Here is an 18,916-nt window from a genome sequence, read left to right as displayed (position 1 = left end):
TTAGTAATGGCGCCGATCAGCAATTTTTAGACGGACTGCAACATTGTGGCAGACAAATCAGACACTAAGTGACACTTTTTGGGGACTAGTGACACTAATCCAGTGATCAGTGCTTATAAAATGAATCTTTAACTGTGTGGGGGATGGCTTAAGGAAAACGGAGATCCGTGTTTCTTCTCTGAAGAATCACATGATCTCCATCTCCCTCTCTAACAGAACAAAGGTCTGCCTTGTTTACATAATCAGACCGCCGTTCTGCCTCTCCTTTTAATCACAGCGGGAGCGGGTCGCAAGCTGCACGCGTGCTCCAGACCCAGTGCACAAAATCATGTACAGGTACGTGATCTTGCATAGGAGGGCCCTCCTGTCGTAGTAGATCTGTGTGGGGCGGTCCTTTTAGTGGTTAAGCTTGAGCAATTTAGATCTATGAACGAGTTCTTTACAACAGCTGCTAAGAAAGAGAATGAAAATATAAAAAGGAGCCAATAGTTTCACATGCTGACTAAAATGAGAATACAAATTTGCGGTATTTCGTATTTACCGGACTAAAAGAAAAAAAAACAACAAATTTTTATACAAATTTGGTTTTGGTTATAACTATAATAAATTAAGAAAATATATACAAACCACTCTTTCTTCCTTTTAATCTAAATTAAGCCTCAAAAAAACTTTTCTTTCTTTCAGGTGTCTGGGGTAGTGCATTCTCAATACTCTTCAACAGAGTTCTTGGAGTTTCCAGCCATAATGCCGGAGCTACAATGGAAGAAGAATTGGGTAACTTACTTGCAAATTAGTATTTTTATATAAATAATAAAATGTGTATAATTCTTTTACACTACTTTATTCTCTTTTTGAGATGCAGTATATTTTACAACAGACTGTATATAATATCTCAGTTATTTAATACAACATTACAATCTGATGTTATCTATTTACCTTTTGGTTTGAAAACAGCAGTTGGATGGTAGCTGTGTCTCTCCACCAGAATTCCTGAGATATATATATAAAGATGCTGACCACCAAACAGCATCTTTTTTAAAATGGAATTATCACATTTTACTGGACTCACCTACATTATTATGGTAAACGTGAGCCTTGATCGCCCCCTAGTGGTTAACCCCTTCACTGCCAGTGACATTTTTACAGTAATCAATGCATTTCTATAGCACTGATCGCTGTAAAAATGCCAATGGTCCCAAAATTGTTCGACGTGTCCACTATAATGTCGCAGTCCTGATAAAAATCGCAGATCGCCGCCATTACTAGTAAAAAAAAAAATAATAAAAATAATAAAAATGCCATAAAACTATCCCCTATTTTTTAGACTATATAACTTTTGCGCAAACCAATCAATATACGTTTATTGCAATTTTTATTTTTTTATTTTTTTTAACCAAAAATATGTAGAGGAATACATATCGGCCTAAACTGAGGAAAAAAATTGTTTTTTTTAATATATTTTTGGGGGATATCGCATAAAATACCGCAGAGGTGATCAAATACCACCAAAAGAAAGCTCTATTTCTGGGAAAAAAAGGATGTCAATTTTGTTTGGGTGCAACATCGCACGACCGCGCAATTGTCAGTTAAAGCAACGCAGTGCTGAATCGCAAAAAGTGCTCTTGTCAGGAAGGGGGTAGAATCTTCCGGGGCTGAAGCGGTTAAAGTGGTTCTAAAGCCCAACGTTTTTTTTACCCTAATGCATTCCTTGCTTTAACCGCTTCAGCCCTGGAAGATTTTACCCCCTTCCTGACCAGAGCACTTTTTACAATTTGGCACTGCATCACTGTAACTGACAATTGCGCGGTAATGCAATGCTGCAATTTTGCACTTATACAGATATGACAAAATGCTTTCAATGGTATATTCAAAAGGCAAAAAGTGAGCAAATAAGAGAAGTTCTTATATATATAAGAACTTCTGGGCGGCACAGTGGTGTAGTGGGTAGCACTTTCACCTAGCAGTAAGAAGGGTCACTGGTTTCGAATCCCAACCATGACACTACCTGCCTGGAGTTTGCATGTTCTCCCTGTGCCTGCGTGGGTTTCCTCCAGGTACTCTGGTTTCCTCCCACACTCCAAAGATGTGCTGGTAGGTTAATTGGATCCTGTCTAAAATTGTCCCTAGTATGTATGAATGTGAGTTAGGGACCTTAGATTGTAAGCTCCTTGAAGGTAGGGACTGATGTGAATGTACAATGTATATGTAAAGCGCTGCGTAAATTGACAGCGCTATATAAGTACCTGAAATAAATAAATAAATAATGCTGTACCCAAACGAAATTTGCGTCCTTTTTTTCCCACAAATAGCGCTTTCCTTTGGTGGTATTTGAAAGTGACAATTTTGAACAAAAAATAATATGTTTATCTTTTTGCTATAATATCCCCAAAAATGTTTTTTTAAAAAACAAATTTCTTCATGAGTTTAGGCCAATATATATTCTTCTACATATTTTTGGTAAAAAAATTGCAATAAGCGTATATTGATTGGTTTGCGCAAAAGCTATAGCGTCTACAAATTATGGGAAAGATTTTTGGCATTTTTATTATTTTTTTTTTTTTTTTTTACTAGTAATGGCGGTGATCTGCAAATTTTAGCGGTACTACGACATTGCAGTGGACAGATCGGACACTTTTTTGACACATTTTTTGGGACCATTGACATTTATACAGCGATCAGTGTTATAAAAATGCACTGATTACTGTGTAAATGTCACTGACAGGGAAGGGGTTAACACTAGGGGGCGAACAAGGGGTTAACTGTGTTCCCTAGTTAGTGTTTCTAACTCTATGGGGATAGGACTGACTGGGGGGAAGAGCCGTATTGTTGTTTCCACTTAGTAGGAACAAACGATATGTCTCCTCTCCCCTGACAGAACAGGGATTTGTGTGTTTACACACACAAATCCCTGTGCTGGTGCTCGTGCCTGTGATCGGGTCCCCCCGCCATCCCCCTCCGCCCCCCTGGCGGATTTTAAAGTGTATAACGTACCCATACGGGGTTTCGCACAGCAGAGCAATTTTGCCAATGTATATCGACCTGAGCTGGTCGGCAGGTGGTTAAGGTAAAAAAATGTTTAGCTAGCAGTATTTCCCCCTCACTTCCCTTACCTTACCTCACAGAGTCCCCACTCGATCCAGAGCTGTACCTGTCTGTAGCGGCCCTGTCTTCTCTCTCCTCTCTCACAGGCTTTGGGGAGGCAGTGGGAACCTTTAGCTCCCACTGCTGTCAATCAAATCTTGTATTGAAGGAGCAGGGGTGGGGCCGAGCCATGCTGTGTGGGTCTCTTGATTGAGCCCGCACGAGTGACCCTATAGCAAGCGGTTTGCTATGGGGACACTCGGAAGGGAAGAGGAACCATGAAGGCAGGTGGAGGACCCCAGAAGAGGAAGTTTGGGGCCGCTCTGTGCAATCGCATTGCACAGAGCAGGTAAGTATAAACCTGTTTTGTTGTTGTTTTAAAAAAATAAGACATTACAGTCACCTTAATTACTCAATTGTGTTTTTTTTTTATCTCAAAATCTTTTTTAGTTGCATTGGTTTTGTATCATAGACCTTACTAAAAAAAGAATAAACATACGGTAGGTAATACCTTGGATTGCGAGCAAAATTTGTTCCAGAAACATGCTTGTAATCCAAAGCATTTGTATATCAAAGCAAATTTCCTCATAAGAAACAATGGAAACTCAAATGATTTGTTCCACAACCATTTATTCATAGGGGTTTCCATTTATAGTCCATATAAAAAGATTATAGCAATGTGACCAGGTTGTGTAACCATAAAATGTCCATCCACAAATAGAAGCCTCCACAAGGGGGATTATAAACTTAATCCAGCAGGAGCTACAGAGTATTAAAGAGAAGAGAGGCTCCTCTTAAGTATAGCAATATGTTGCTAAATGTTGTACCTTCATTAAATGTAACCATGTTGCTACATTATTGTTTATCAAGTCAAAATGTATTAAAACATTTTGCTTGTCTTGCAAAACGCTCAAACCAAGTTATTCTGCATTTGGGTTAGGCTGCATTTACACCTAAGTGTTTCAAAGCTGCGCGTTTTTACTGCGATTTTGTACAGGTCACCAATGTAAAAAGCAGGAAAATGCCTGTAATCTGCCCCAAAGAAGCTCATGTTCTTTTTATGAGCTAGGCGTTTTTCAGACATTTTGCTTCAGGTGACAAAACGCTCATATGTGAACAGGTGTCATTGAAATGAATGGGATTTTTGCTTGTTGGGTGTTTTTCAGGCATTTTTTCGGGCGTTTCACGAGAGTTTTATAAGCTGAAATAGCTCAGGTGTGAATGCAGCCTAAAACCAAGGTTTTACTGTACATTAATAAAGAAGAGCTAAAGTAAATATTTTCCCAGTAGATAGTTCCTTAATGAGACATAAAGGTCAATTCACAAAGGTAACACACCAGAGTACATATACTTATTTTAAAAAAGGATTATTTTTATTTGCGTTTATTGAGATTTGAATTGATCCCATGTAATAAAATAAAAGCTGCTATAGGTATAAAGTGCAGATACCTAAAGTCAGTGATATTATGGGAGGAGTCATTCAGACAGGCAAATTGGCTGCCTCTTTTAATTCCCTGGGTAGGATTAAGTTTTTGATAAGATTCACACTGAGGCGCTACAGCGCTAAAAATAGCACCTGTAAAGAGCCTCTCCTGTGTCTCCCGTGTGAAAGTCCGAGTGCTTTCATACTGGATCGGTGGGCTTGCAGCACAGTCAAAAAAGTCCTGCAAACCGCATCTTTGCAGCGCTGTAGGAGCAGTGTATACACCGCTCCTAAAGCGCCCCTGCCCATTGAAAACAATGGGGCCGCGCCGCCAAACCGACGGCAAAGGGTCACTACGGCGGCGCTTTGCAGGCGGTTTTAACCCTTTTTCCGCCGCTAGCGGGGGTTAAAACCGCCTGCTAGTGGCCGAATAGCACCGCTAAAATGACGGTAAAGCATCACTTTACCGCTGGCGCCTGCCGCAGTGTGAAAGTAGCCTTAATATAGCTTACAAATCTTTTATGCAATGCCTAGTACAGACGATGAGAAAATCGGATGCAAAATACCAGTTTTGGAGCAATCGTCCGATAATTTGATTTGTTAATGCACAGCTTTTGACAGCCAATCATGAAAGTTCATGCAAAATAATCCAAAAGGAATAAGCACAAACATTTTTCTTGTATGATAACAGAACAAATGATGCTTGTTTAATCAGTACAGTATTCATCCATAAAAAATTGAGTGACCAAGACTGTACATGCTCGGGGGAAGTTTTATTCTGTCTTACGGAAATTTTCATAACTCTAGTAACCTATTAGTTTTCAATATGAGACGTGCATGCAAAAAAAAACTGATGATCACTCCTGTGTATCACCGTGTGTTCTAATGGTGGCTGGTTTGTTCTTCTTTGGGGGGCGGCAAACAAACAACACCCCCCTGCGCACTGGTTGTCCTGCTCGGCACTTACCCACTTGTGTGGCGGGGCTGGGGTGTCCGCTCCTGGTGCGCGGGCAGTGGTCGGGCGGCTCCGGTGTCCACTCCTCCAGCTTCCTCCGCCGCTTGTCTTCCGCCAAAGGGCTAGGCATCCAATAGGATCGCCTGACACTTTGGTCAATCAGAAAGCAAACCTGCCTCCTAATCGGCAATTGGTGGGGAGGAACTTTAGTGTGTTAATAGCAAAAGTTAATTCACTATGGTCACACAACTGGGTGGGCTCGGAGTGCAATGCTCTGTGCTCTGAGCTCACCCATTTTTTGAAACCTATTAGATCCTCTAGCTCTAATCAGGTGCTTCAAAAAAACACCCCGCCGCATTGAAATCCATAGTCCGGCGCTACTAAAATGTGGATCAGGGGCCCGGAGGCATGGATAGGGGGGGCGGCATCCGTGCGCCCCCTATGGACGGGCCGCCACTGGTGTATATCGGGCTTAAGACTACACTTAGACAATCAGATAAATGGCGATGAGCAGACAGATTTGAGTGAACTGTAACGTTATTCTACATTTTGACTAATTCACAGTGAAAATATGTTCATGTAGAACCCCACTGCAGTAGGAAAATCCATCTGCTCAATAAGCAAGCCGGAAAAGGGTAAAACGTTTTTTTATATATTTACCTATATACTGTAGTGCTTGAGCACACTCTCCCTATTCATTAGGTATTCCTAATTTATCAAGATTTCTTACCCCTTGTAAGAAATCTGTGATGTCATTGACCTTTAAAGAAAGTACCATACCTACTTATTAAGTCAGTAACTCATAATGCTGCAGGTTGGGACCTAATAAACAGGTATAGCATTAATCACTGGAGACAAGCAATCTCTACCTTTTTAGTCACCCCATCCCTGTTATATAATAAAAAAAAGATACCCATTGAAATGTATAACCTGGCTATTCTGAAGTCAGTAAATGAGGGACATGGAGCGTTCCAATCTGCTTGGCATGGCAAATCTCATTCTGCAAGATACTGGCAGAACAGTTTTTCTTACTTGCTTTTTGATGGAGAAACTCGGACACATCCCAAGTGGGAGGATAATTCTGTTTTTATGAGGAAATTAAACACTCCTGAATGTGTTGCAGAGATTTTCCAACATGGTAGAAAAATGTCTGCAAGCAGTAACTAGCACTTCCATCTTACACACAAAGGTGAGTTAAACTGCCAGATTATAGCATACAGTATCTGATCCTGTAAAAGTAGACCTATGATTTCTTATGGGATATTGGGTTTCCGCTAGACGTGCAGTTCGTTTCATTCCGAATTAAAATTCAGACGAATTTTCGTTTTTAGGAAATTCAGATGTATCCGAATTACAATAGTAATAAATTTAAACAAATCCAGAATACGGAAAAAAATACGGACGAAATTCAAAAAGGTTTCAAATCAATTTCAAATAGTTTTCCAATTTCCAAAGAGAATAAAATATAAAAAAAAAATAGAATAGAAAAGAATAGATCAGAAAATAAAAGAATAGAATATAGTAAAACAGAACAAAATAGAAAATAAAAACGGAATGGAATAAAATAGAATGTAACCATCTTCTGAAATTCAAATTTCAAATAGAATAAATTCTAGTTTGAATACATAAGAAAATAGAATAGAAAAAAAAAGAATAGACTATAATAGAAAAGCATAGAATTAAAAAAAAAAAACCATAAAATAGAAAAAAATATAACCATTTCCCAAAATTCAAATAGAATCAATTTGAATTTGAATAGAATAGGAAATAACAGATTAGTATAGAAAGAACAAAACCATCTTCTGAAATTCATTAATTTCGAATTTTAAAAGAATAGAATAAACAAATAGAAAAGAATAGAAAGAATATAACCATTTCCTAAAATTCAAATGGAATCAATTTGAATAGAATAGAAAGAGAAAATTGAGTACTGTTCGTGATACTTTTTTTATTTGCACTAACATACAATTTTTCAGGACAAGCTTTCGGGGTATGTCCCCTTCTTCAAGGTCCAAGCAGTACTGATTCACACATTTTTAAGCAGAATGTTAAAGAAAAAAAGGAAAAAAAAAAAAAAGAAAACAAAACACATACAAATCAATGGTAATAAAGATAGCAGCAGAGTTAGTGAGATAAGACAGAGGGAGAGCTAGGAGGGAATGCAAGGGGGGGAAATACTAATCACAGAGCGGTCGTAAAACTTTAGCATAATGTGTAAGGAAACCAATGTCTAAATTCAGGCCATTATTCTTTGTGTCAAAAAGAAGTATCATTCTTAGTTCAAACGTTTTCCTTTCCTGGATAGTTCTGAAATTCCCTTTAAGAACTAAGACATTGAGGTCTTCTATAGTGTGACCTCAATGTCTTAGTTCTTAAAGGGAATTTCAGAACTATCCAGGAAAGGAAAACGTTTGAACTAAGAATGATACTTCTTTTTGACACAAAGAATAATGGCCTGAATTTAGACATTGGTTTCCTTACACATTATGCTAAAGTTTTACGACCGCTCTGTGATTAGTATTTCCCCCCCTTGCATTCCCTCCTAGCTCTCCCTCTGTCTTATCTCACTAACTCTGCTGCTATCTTTATTACCATTGATTTGTATGTGTTTTGTTTTCTTTTTTTTTTTTTTTTTTTTTTTTTTCCTTTTTTTCTTTAACATTCTGCTTAAAAATGTGTGAATCAGTACTGCTTGGACCTTGAAGAAGGGGACATACCCCGAAAGCTTGTCCTGAAAAATTGTATGTTAGTGCAAATAAAAAAAGTATCACGAACAGTACTCAATTTTCTCTGTCACAATTGCACTAATACGGCTACAACAAATCAAATAGAATAGAAAAGAATAGATTAGAATAGGAAGATGGTTATATTCTTTCTATTCTTTTCAATTCTATTCAAATTGATTCTATTTGAATTTTTGGAAATGGTTATAATTCTATTTTATTCTATTGTTTTTTTAATTTTTTTTCTTTTCTATAATTTTCTATTCGAATTTCAGAAGCTGGTTATAGTCTCTATTTTGTTCTATTCTTTTTTTATTCTACTCTATTTGTTTCTATTCCATTATATTATATTCTTTTATTTTCTGTTCTATTCTTTTCGATTTTATTTGTTTCTATTCTATTCCTTTATTTTCTATTCTCTTTGGAAAATGGAAAACTTTTGGATTTTGAAAACGATTCAAATTCCGAAAATTTGAATCGATTCGAATACGAATAAACGAATTCCGAAAACAAATTAAATAGATTAAACAAATTTAAGTAAACTAATTTATGTAAATAATGAAACTAAACATTTTTTTCATTCTGCACATGTCTAGTTTCCACTACTACAACCTAAAGCAGTTTTTTTTATTTATTTTTTTTTTTTACCTTTTTCTGTTTTAATGGTTTTTATTAATCATTTACGTAGGTTGTTAAAGATTTGTCAGTAGAGCAGCGAACAGTCCTTGCTTGCTAAATTAAGAGAAAAATAAATTCTGTAGAACATGGAAACAAACATCCAAACCTGAAAACAGTTCAACAATTGAGTGCTAGGCTTATTGCTGAAAGATATGGACTCAACTCGCAACTAGAGTAACTTGTTCAGGAGGCAGGGCAGTGTCTAGTGACGAGATATTGAAGTAACACAGAATCTATCTGTATTCTGTAGTGGAGTCATCCTATCAGCCATCCCATGCGTTGTATGTTTATAGGACAACTTGGTCTCTGTGAAACTTCCCAGCTAGAGTATAATGGCAGCAAAATAGTCTGGGGGGGCTTGATACCGTAGCAGGCAAGATTCATTCAACAATTGTTTAACCTTACTGTCCCATATAGGAGAATCTATGATTAACAGCATTCCTAGGCGATTCAAGGTTAACCAGGAAGGAGGAAAATTGGAAAATCATGGAGGCGTGATGCCAGAGGTAAGCATGAGAGCAAGTTGTAGTAGAAGAGAAAGGGAGAGAAAAAAGGGAGAGGTGTGTCCATCCGGGAATCCGTGGTCAGCCATCTGAGTGGATAACTTTATATCTCGGGAGCCTGTAGGTAGGAGAGTCATAGAGACCATATTTTCTCGAAGAGAAGTCGTTTGTCATTTAGTACGCTCACTATTTTCTTGTTTACATGATCCAATTGAATTTGCATTTCATCAATGCTATGTCTACAATGGGGCATTTCCAAGCTGACGCGATGGCTATGTTTACCGCTAAGAATATGTAATATATTAAAGTCTGTGTGTGTCTAGGAATATTGTCTATTGCTTTGTTTAGGAGGGCGACTGAAGCATTTTTAATAATATTCACCATTGTGAGTGATAATATAAGTGAGTGGACCCTGATCCAAAAACAACGTACCTTGGGGCACGTCCACCATACATGGAGTGGAGAGCTCACCTGTCCACAACCCCTGAAGCGGAAGACCGAGGCTCCTGGATACATTTTAGAAAGGCGTTCATGTACCAGGTACCACCTGGCGTGCACCTTTTATCCCGCCTCAATCAGGGCTATATTAAGGATGCCCTTGTGCATTCTTATGCTCCATTTACTCCAGTCCTCTGCCTCATGGCTAATTTCCAGATCCCTCACCCATGCCATCTGATATGAGAGCCTGGTGAGAGGGGCGGTGAACTGTTTATAGCGCACGGAGATGCCTTCCTGGAGAGCAGAATTCTGCATGCATCTATTCTCGAAGATGGTACGCATTGTCACATCAGACCCGTTTTTCCATAAAGATTGGAGAAAATGTTGAATTTGTTACAGGTAGTAGCTCTCCGCTATGAGGTATGAGTATGAGGAAGGACATATTCCTCTGTGATCTAGATAGACGCCTATCCAGAATAGTCCCTTGTTTGTCCACCAACTAAACCTGTCGGGTTGTCTGCCTGGGGGAAACAGGGGGATTGCCAAAGAGTGGGGCCACTGGAGTGTGTGCGAACCGCAGGGACCAACTTTTACAACCCATTTCCCATATGTTTAGGGAGTGAGAGAGTGTCGGGCTCAAAATCGCTTTGCGGTGCTTTGGGGAAGTCCAAAGGATCAGGTCCATTGCTAGTGGAGCACATGCCTGTGCCTCCAGTGGAACCCACTCAGGGCAATAGTGAGGGCTATGCAGTTGGAGTAGCTGGGCTAACCGTGCGGCCATATAATACCTTCGAAGCTCGGGCACCCCCAAACACCCCCTCCCCGTCTTTGGGGGTGTGCATCGTTGCCTGGGCTATTCTAGGACCTTTAGATTTTTTTTTTGACCTTTTTAAGGTAAAAAAATTATATTAAAGGTTAAAAGACCTTCTGCATGCAGCCCCCCCCTCCGCAGGCCCCCCTAAATACACACCTGAGCTTGATCTCAATTCAGCAATTTGTATGAGAGCCAGGTTCTCTTGGCCCTCTTGCTCCTCATTGGCTTAGATACAGCAGCAGGAGCCATTGGCCTTTGGCTTCCGATACTGTCAATCAGAGCCAGTGATGAGGGAGTCGGGGGCAGGTATCAGGAGCGAGGACGCATGAGTGTCCCTAAGCAGCGGAAGAGGAGGATCGGGGCTGCTCTGAAAAAACATTGCACAGAGCAGGTAAGTATAACATGCTTGTTATTTTAACCACTTAAGGACCGCTGTTATGCTTTCAGATAAAGTGCGGATTCGCCGCAGGATCACTTTTATCGGGGTGGGAGAGGGGGCCCCCTTCCTTCCGCCGCTTACCAGAGCTGTCGGTAGCAGCAGAGACGATCGGATCCTCTCCCCTCACAGGCTGGATGCCGAGTGAGGGAAAGATGGCCCTCACTCGGCTCCAAACCATTGGATGGCTGAAGTGACGTCAAACGTCACTTCCGCCCAATGGTCTTAAAGGGGAAAAAAAAAAATTCTATTACAAGGGATGTTTACATTCCTTGTAATAGGAATAAAAGTGACCCAAAACATTTTTTTTAAAAGGACAGTGTCAAAATAAAAAAATAAAATAAATTTAAAGCGCCCCGTCCCATCGAGCTTGCGCACAGAAGCGAACCCAATGCGTAAGTCGTGCCCGCATGAAAACGGTGTTCAAACCACACATGTAAGGTATCGCCGCGATCGTTAGAGCGAGAGCAATAATTCTAGCACTAGATCTAGTCTGTAACTCAAAACTGGTAACCTGTAGACGTTTTTAAATGTCGCCTATAGAGATTTTTAAGGGTCAAAGTTTGTCGCCATTCAATGAGCGGGCGCAATTTTGAAGCCTGACATTTATCTTTCACAGTATAAAAAAAAAAAATTGGGCTAACTTTTCTGTTTTATTTTTTTAATTTCCAAAAAAATTGCACTTGTAAGACCGCTGCGCAAATACGGTGTGACCTAAAGTCCTTTTATTCTCTAAGGTGTCTGAAAAAAATATATAATGTTTGAGGTTCTAAGTAATTTTCTAGCAAAAAAAAAAGATTTTAACTTGTAAACACCAAGTCTGAAAATAGGCCTGGTCCTTAAGTAGTTAATTAGAAATATACAAACCTTTTACATTTTCAAGTGATTTTAAACTTTTTTTTAACATGTCATACTTACCTGCTCTGTGCAAATGTTTTGCATAGATCAGCCGCAATCCTTCTCTTTTGGGTTCCCCCTCTGGCACTCCTGACTCCACCTCTTTGGAGGAAGTGGCTTCCTATAGGCACTCGTGTGGGCATCTTCAGAAACTTAAAAACTCAGCCCCACCCCCTACACCTTTAACACAGAATTTAATTGACCGCAGTAGAAGCCAGTGGTGTTCGCTGCTATCAAGCTACCCTGTGAGGAGGGAGAGCTGCTTTTCTTGGGCATAGCGCTGGCTCGAGATTGGGCTCAGTTAAGTGTAAGGGATCATCCTGTGGCACAGAAGGTTTTTTCTTAATGCATAGAGGTAAAAACCTTAGGCTTTCAGATCACTTTAATTTTTAGTAAAGAAAACATCCTGAATGTAAGTGGGACACAGTTTAAGTGTAGGTATTGCAAGTAAAATGTGTCACATTTGGTCTTCAGGATGCTTTAGTCATACACTAGAAACATATATAATTTGTTAACATTGACATTTTACTTTTCTAATGTATTCTGTATTTAGCCTCTGACGTGTTCAACATAGTGACTTGCACAAAAGAAAACAGCCCCTTCAGTATACAGTTATTCACATTTCCTTTCTTTTCCTGTCATAGGAAATTCCTTTAGCTATGGTGAATTTAGGGATGTTTATCTTGAAACCATTAAATATGTATTCAATACTACTTATTGTGTTGACTTTTGAGTATATAAAAACGTTTTATTATATTGTAATATTGATGAATACATTTGTAAAGGCCCTTTCTACTTCACCCACAGCAAAATACTTTCATTTTTGTTTTGCAGCCATATTTAAAATTCAGAATAGATCAGTTTTGCTAACATAAAAGTTTGTCTGCTGCTAACTACTAGCAAAACAAGCAGTAGAATTATATAGCATGACCTGTTATGGTCATTACATACCTTTTTATGATTTATAACAAAGGTTATGTTTTAGATAAGTGGCCTTTTGGTGCATAGGGAAGCGCACCCTTTTCTAGTTCTAGTTCTAGTTCATATTCTCTTTTCAATTGATGAGAGGCCAAATTTGTTTTTATAAGTAGCTTTGCATGGACAATAGGCTCAATTCACAAAGCTTTAACACAAGGATAAGGTTTGATTTAGCCATGTGCCTGTAATGTTAGAACTTTGGTTCTCCAAATAACAAATCAAAAAATTTAGTGGTTGGATGAAAGGTCAATGCAAAATAACGGTTTTAGTAGTTAAATGCCATATTTTTATAGACGAGTATAAATGAGATGAGTATAAATCAAAAAACTGAAGTAGAAAGAGTGACAGTCCCTCTAAACGAGGGACAGTTGAGACCAATGCTTGGGTGCTGTACTATTCAAATTTCAAATTCAGTTTCTAAATGTGTACGTGAGTTTGTCCTCTCAGTGAATACAAAATTATATGCTGGTGGTGTGGACCTAAAGTAAACTTTACTTCTGTGATCACTTTAGTAAGTTTAAAGTGAACATAGGTACACTAAATGTGCATGTATTTCAACCGTGTTCATGTAATGGACGATTTACAGTAGTAACAGTAATAATGTATACTTTTGGTTAGCTTGACTAATGATTAAATCTCACAACTGGAGTCTCTAAGAAATGTCAAAAATACAAACCGGTCTCTGTGTCCTTTTGACTACAATATTAATACAAATTACTTTTGTACCAGCCACCATTAGTGGTAAAATAGAGGTCAGCAGTGCTTCACTACAAAAGATACTACTTCATGCTAAGGAATGTGAGATATTTTTCTGAAAAAATGCACTCCGCCAACCCACTACTTTGCAAGTTTCCAAGAAGGTTGGGTGGCTTTTATAAGCAGAGAGGATAAGGTTGGGATGAAATTTGATGGGAAGGTCCCATTTGGGCACCACAACCTAATGGCGTCATAAACTATAGTAGCATATTACCAAAAACTTGCATCACTTTGCTAACAGATGTAAAAAGATAATAAGACTATGGATGATCAGTCAAGAGTTGCAGGGAAAAAGTAAGATTAACTTTTTCGCTAGTGAGGGACAATACCAAAATAGTCTTCCATTAGATGATAACCAACATTTTCTCATTCCATTAAATGTGTATACTTGAATAAAAGATGTTCAGATTATAAAAAACCTGTCAGTGCAACTAAACAACACTTTGGATAAACATGCCTAACATATAATATGGGTCCATTGGATATTCCATGTTTCCTATAACAGCGAAAGTTGGCAGCCAGGTCCCTTCTCACTTTTGTAGTCTACCAGCCTGATAATTGTCAAACAGGATAGTGTGATCCACAAAATTCAATCGACTATAAAATCATTTTTGTGATATTCATACATGATTTTACATCTAGTAACATAATTCATATAAAATGCATTTTTCTTTTGTATTGTTCCTAGAAAACATTAAACCAAAGCACATAGTGACCATGGACAATTCAGACAGCGATGATGAACAGCAAGAACCAAAAGGTAAACATATAGATTTTCTTACACTAGTGGGCTTTACACTGTACAGGTTACTATATTCTGTTGTCTTCTTTTTTTTTTTTTTATATCATAATCCCCTTACTGAATAACATGCCTTTACTTTAACAAGTTTAATGGAAAAGTGACATATGTTCTAGTTGTTTGTTTTTTTTATTTTGTGGTGACCTTAATATGACCAGTTTTGCACAGGATTATGGAACATTTGCACAAGGTGATTATTTCCCCCTTAATTGCCTCTCCCTCTTTTAATGCTTTCTTTAATGTGTAACTGATCCTTTGGTACATGCTGCATTGCATTTTAAGCTTCCAACCATGACAGAGAATGGGGCAGCCTGGACAGTCTTTACAAGTGGCACCGCTATCTAGGTAGTTGTATCTTGCTGGATCAGGGACAGGTGAGTAGAAAGCTCTCCATACACAGTTTGTTTTTTTCCTTCAACCAGCAGCAAACAGATTCCTCTATCCACACAAGGTGGTAAAAGGAATCCCCCCTCACATTGTATTCTTATGCCCCGTACACACGGTCGGATTTTCCGATGGAAAATGTCCGATCGGAGCATGTTGTCGGAAATTCCGACGGTGTGTGGGCTCCATCGGCCATTTTCCATCGGATTTTCCAACACACAAAGTTTGAGAGCAGGCTATGAAATTTTCCGACAACAAAATCTGATCGCGTCAATTCCAACCGTGTGCGGCCAGTTCCGACGCACAAAGTGCCATGCATGCTTAGAAGAAATTCCGAGACGGAACCGATCGGTCTGGTAAAATTAGCGTTCGCAATGGATACAACACTTTTGTCACGGTGCAATGTTAAAAATGGTTTAATACAGCGCACTCTCTTCTTCCTTATAATGTGAGAAAAATGAAGTAGTTTTGCTGCTCATATTCACACAGACTTCTCACAAACTTCTTTCTTTATTATTTATCGGGATTCCTTCAATATATTTTGATTTGTCACATCTGACAAAATTATTTTTGTGTTTTATTTTTTTGTTTTATTTTAAGGCATAATTTTTTTTTTTTTTTTTTTTAGGTTTGTATTTTTTTTAATTCTGATTTTTGTTTTATTTTATTTTTAGTTTTACTCCAGAATATTTTTGTGTGTGTTTTGTGTGTCAAGTTACCACAACACCATTGATATCTTGTATTATTTAATCTCAAGGAGATTGTTTGGTGTTGGTGTCTCTTGTTAATTTCACATTGTACTTTAGAAATGTACCTGAATCCTCACAAACAAACTGTCCTTTTTGAAGGAAAACACACATAGGCGAGTATAATTGAAACAAAAATTCCTTTATTAAGGGCTCAGAACCAAACAAAGAGGGAGGCAACGCTGGAGAAACAGCAGAAATTAGCGCAGCCTTGGACCCCCAGGGCAGACATCAATTCTTTAACATCAAAATTGGTGGCCTGAGGAGTCCCTGTGTAAGGGAGTGCAGTCTGGTCCAGAAGTCCCTGAGATCCGGAAAGCAGCAGATGACATCTGTGTCCCCAGGCTGTGGTACTACAACAGGCTGCATCTTTTGTCAGACCAGACTGAACCCAGGGTCATCACTTTCTGGTCTTCTTTCCACGCTTCCTTCCTGGCTGTGGCTCTGGTGTTGGAGATGTGGCAGGAGGAAGAGTAGGACCTGGAGGAGGAGGAGGACTTGTAGGACCTGGAGGAGGAGGAGGAGGAGGAGGAGGAGGAAGAGGAGGAAGAGTGTAGTGCAAAGTGTATTTGCCTTTAGTAAATGACACCCAACAGTGCTTTATATAAGGTTACACAATCACGCCATTTTCAGGACTCCCCACATTTCGGTCAGGGTCAGCTAAAACAAACACAAGCAGTAAATGTCACCAAAGATTAGCTTAATTTATTTTGTATTTGATCAAGGTTTCACAAGTTGTCTGGCATATTGATGGCCCCCCTACCCGACAAGAACTCAAGGTATCTTAGCTGGACATCACGGGCACTCAGGGAGGGCAAGCCAGGACGGCCACTTTCAAGCGCCGTCAGGGTTGGTTCATTTATAATTCCGGCCTCAGGCCCAACTGAGCCAGCATAGTTGGCAGAATGTTGCCGTAAAAAGTTATGTAGAACACAGCACGCCAGGATTATATGATTCAGTTTATACTCCGACATATGGATGGGTGTAAGAAATAGGCGGAACCGGCTGGCCATGATTCCAAATATGTTCTCCACCACTCTTCTGGCTCTGGCCAGCCGGTAATTAAAAACCCTCTGGTCCGGGGTGAGGATCCGCATCGGGAATGGCCGCATAAGGTGGTCCCCCAGCGCAAAGGCATCATCCACAACGAAGACAAATGGGAGTCCTTCCACATTGTCTTCTGGAGGTGGCAAGTCCAAGCTGCCATTCTGGAGACGCCTGTAAAACTCCGTCTGGGCGATGACTCCACCATCGGACATCCGGCCATTCTTCCCCACGTCCACATACAGGAACTCATAATTAGCCGACACCACCGCCAACATCACAATACTATTGAACCCCTTATAATTATAATAGTACGACCCCGAGTTGGGTGGTGGGACGATGTGGACGTGTTTCCCATCAATTGCCCCTCCGCAGTTAGGAAAGTCCCACCGCTGGGCAAAGTGGGAGGCCACAGTCTGCCATTCCTGTGGCGTGGAAGGAAACTGTGGAGGAAAAAAAAAATAAAATTAGTCTTTTTGCACATAAAAACATGGAAAGCAGATTAGACACAAACCTTCTTGGCCAACATCAAGATAACATTTATTAATGGGAATTTTTAAACACCAAAGTATAAGGTACACCTATCAGATTCCCCCTCCCCCACCCCCTCTCATGGGCCATTTCTAACATTATTGGGGGGGGGAGCTCTTGGACAGGTAACCCTCTCCACTTCATTGAGAGATGAATGCCTAAATAATGGGTATTACTTTGAACAGCCCCTCCTTAGTTACACTATTGGCAGCCCACTGGACAGGTAAGAAGTGTCATGATACAAAGATATAGATACACACTGTACACATTTCAGCACATTTGGACATTCTGCTATTACCTATCAAGATAATAGGATACAAAAACTTTAAACAGTACCATTTGAAAGTATACAGGCAGGCCCTTGCACTACATGCTTTGGGGAATTCATCCATACATCGGAGTACAAAAGAGATGGGTATAGTGTGTATGGGTTTGGCAAAGTCACCAGATAGATGATTGAGGATAGATAGAGAATTGGTATCAGCTGACTTAGCAGTTGGGGGGAGGGAGGGTTAAAAATGATTTGGGGACACCTCAACAAAAAAGCCTCTGGCACTCTGCCTGAATTTAATCACCAATTTTAAAACATTTTAGGGGGTGTTTGGGGTAAAGCACTACTATGGAGCTGATAAAATACATTGTTAAATGACTACATTAGGTGAATATAGGGCCTGTAGACCATGCTGGGGAGGTAATGAAGGCAAATATGTATGAAGGACAAAAAAAAAATTAAAAAAAATCCAGCATGAATGAGGACAAAGGGGACATTCACAGCATATTCCAATCATGGTAATTAGGGAATGAAGAAAGAAATACAATACATTATCAAACAATAAATACAATAAAATGTGATATTAAAGGATAAAAATCTTACCTTCATATACTCCTTCTGCAGGACCTGGATGATGGCAGAACAGGTCTCTGGGATAATGATTCCCAGAGCCTGGGAGGAGATGCCTGTCGAGAACTTCAAGTCCTGCAGGCTTCTCCCCGTCGCCAAGTACCGCAGGGTGGCAATGAGCCTCTGCTCCGGAGTGATGGCTTGCCTCATGCAGGTATCCTGCCTGCTGATATAGGGGGTCAGCAAAGCCAACAAACGGTGAAATACGGGGTCCGTCATCCGGAGAAAGTTCCCGAAATCATCAGGATTATTCTCACGGATCTCACGGAGCAAAGGCATATGACAGAACTGGTCACACTGAAGCAACCAATTCTTGGTCCATGAACTTCTCCCCACCCTGATCATGGACTGGACTTGTGTCAAGGTAAGGACCCCAACACCAAGCCCCCGCACAGCACAAACTCTACGAGGAGTACGTATACGCAACATGGCTAGAAAACGGTCGGCTGCTCAGAACGAAGTAACAGAACGCACTGAAGAACAGCAAGGCCTGTGAAGAGCAACCTGAAAAACAGCAACGAACGAACAAGAACACAATGACTAATGAAAGTCACGCATAGCTTGCTTGCACGCACTGAAGAGCAGATACAAACCCACAAGCACAAACTGAACCACAGAAAATGATCTGAAAGCCACGAGTCTGAAAAAGCACGAATCGTCTCTCACCAAACTTTTACTAACAGGAGATTAGCAAAAGGAGCCCAAAGGGTGCCGCGCTTGGTTCTTGGTTGGCCATTTCTAGTCTCGCCGTACGTGGTTGACGTCACCACGTTCTTGGCGATCGGAAATTCCGACAACTTTGTGCGACCGTGTGTACGCAAAACAAGTT

The 18,916-nt window shown here is 39.8% G+C and overlaps 1 protein-coding gene across 1 annotated transcript in view; it reads left to right on the top strand.

Moving 5' to 3' along the window:
* The window catches only part of PLA2G4A (phospholipase A2 group IVA), a 396,740-nt gene that overhangs the window by 283,300 nt on the left and 94,524 nt on the right, over positions 1–18,916 (top strand). The window contains 2 exon segments of the mRNA XM_073592869.1: positions 685–774; positions 14,371–14,442. Coding sequence (XP_073448970.1) covers positions 685–774; positions 14,371–14,442 — 162 coding nt within the window.

The sequence above is a fragment of the Aquarana catesbeiana genome, linkage group LG07, assembly GCF_042186555.1.
Source record: "Aquarana catesbeiana isolate 2022-GZ linkage group LG07, ASM4218655v1, whole genome shotgun sequence".
NCBI classification, from domain to species: domain Eukaryota; kingdom Metazoa; phylum Chordata; class Amphibia; order Anura; family Ranidae; genus Aquarana; species Aquarana catesbeiana.
The sequence above is the reverse complement of the archived record's forward strand: the minus strand, read 5'-3'. Positions and strand labels throughout refer to the sequence as shown.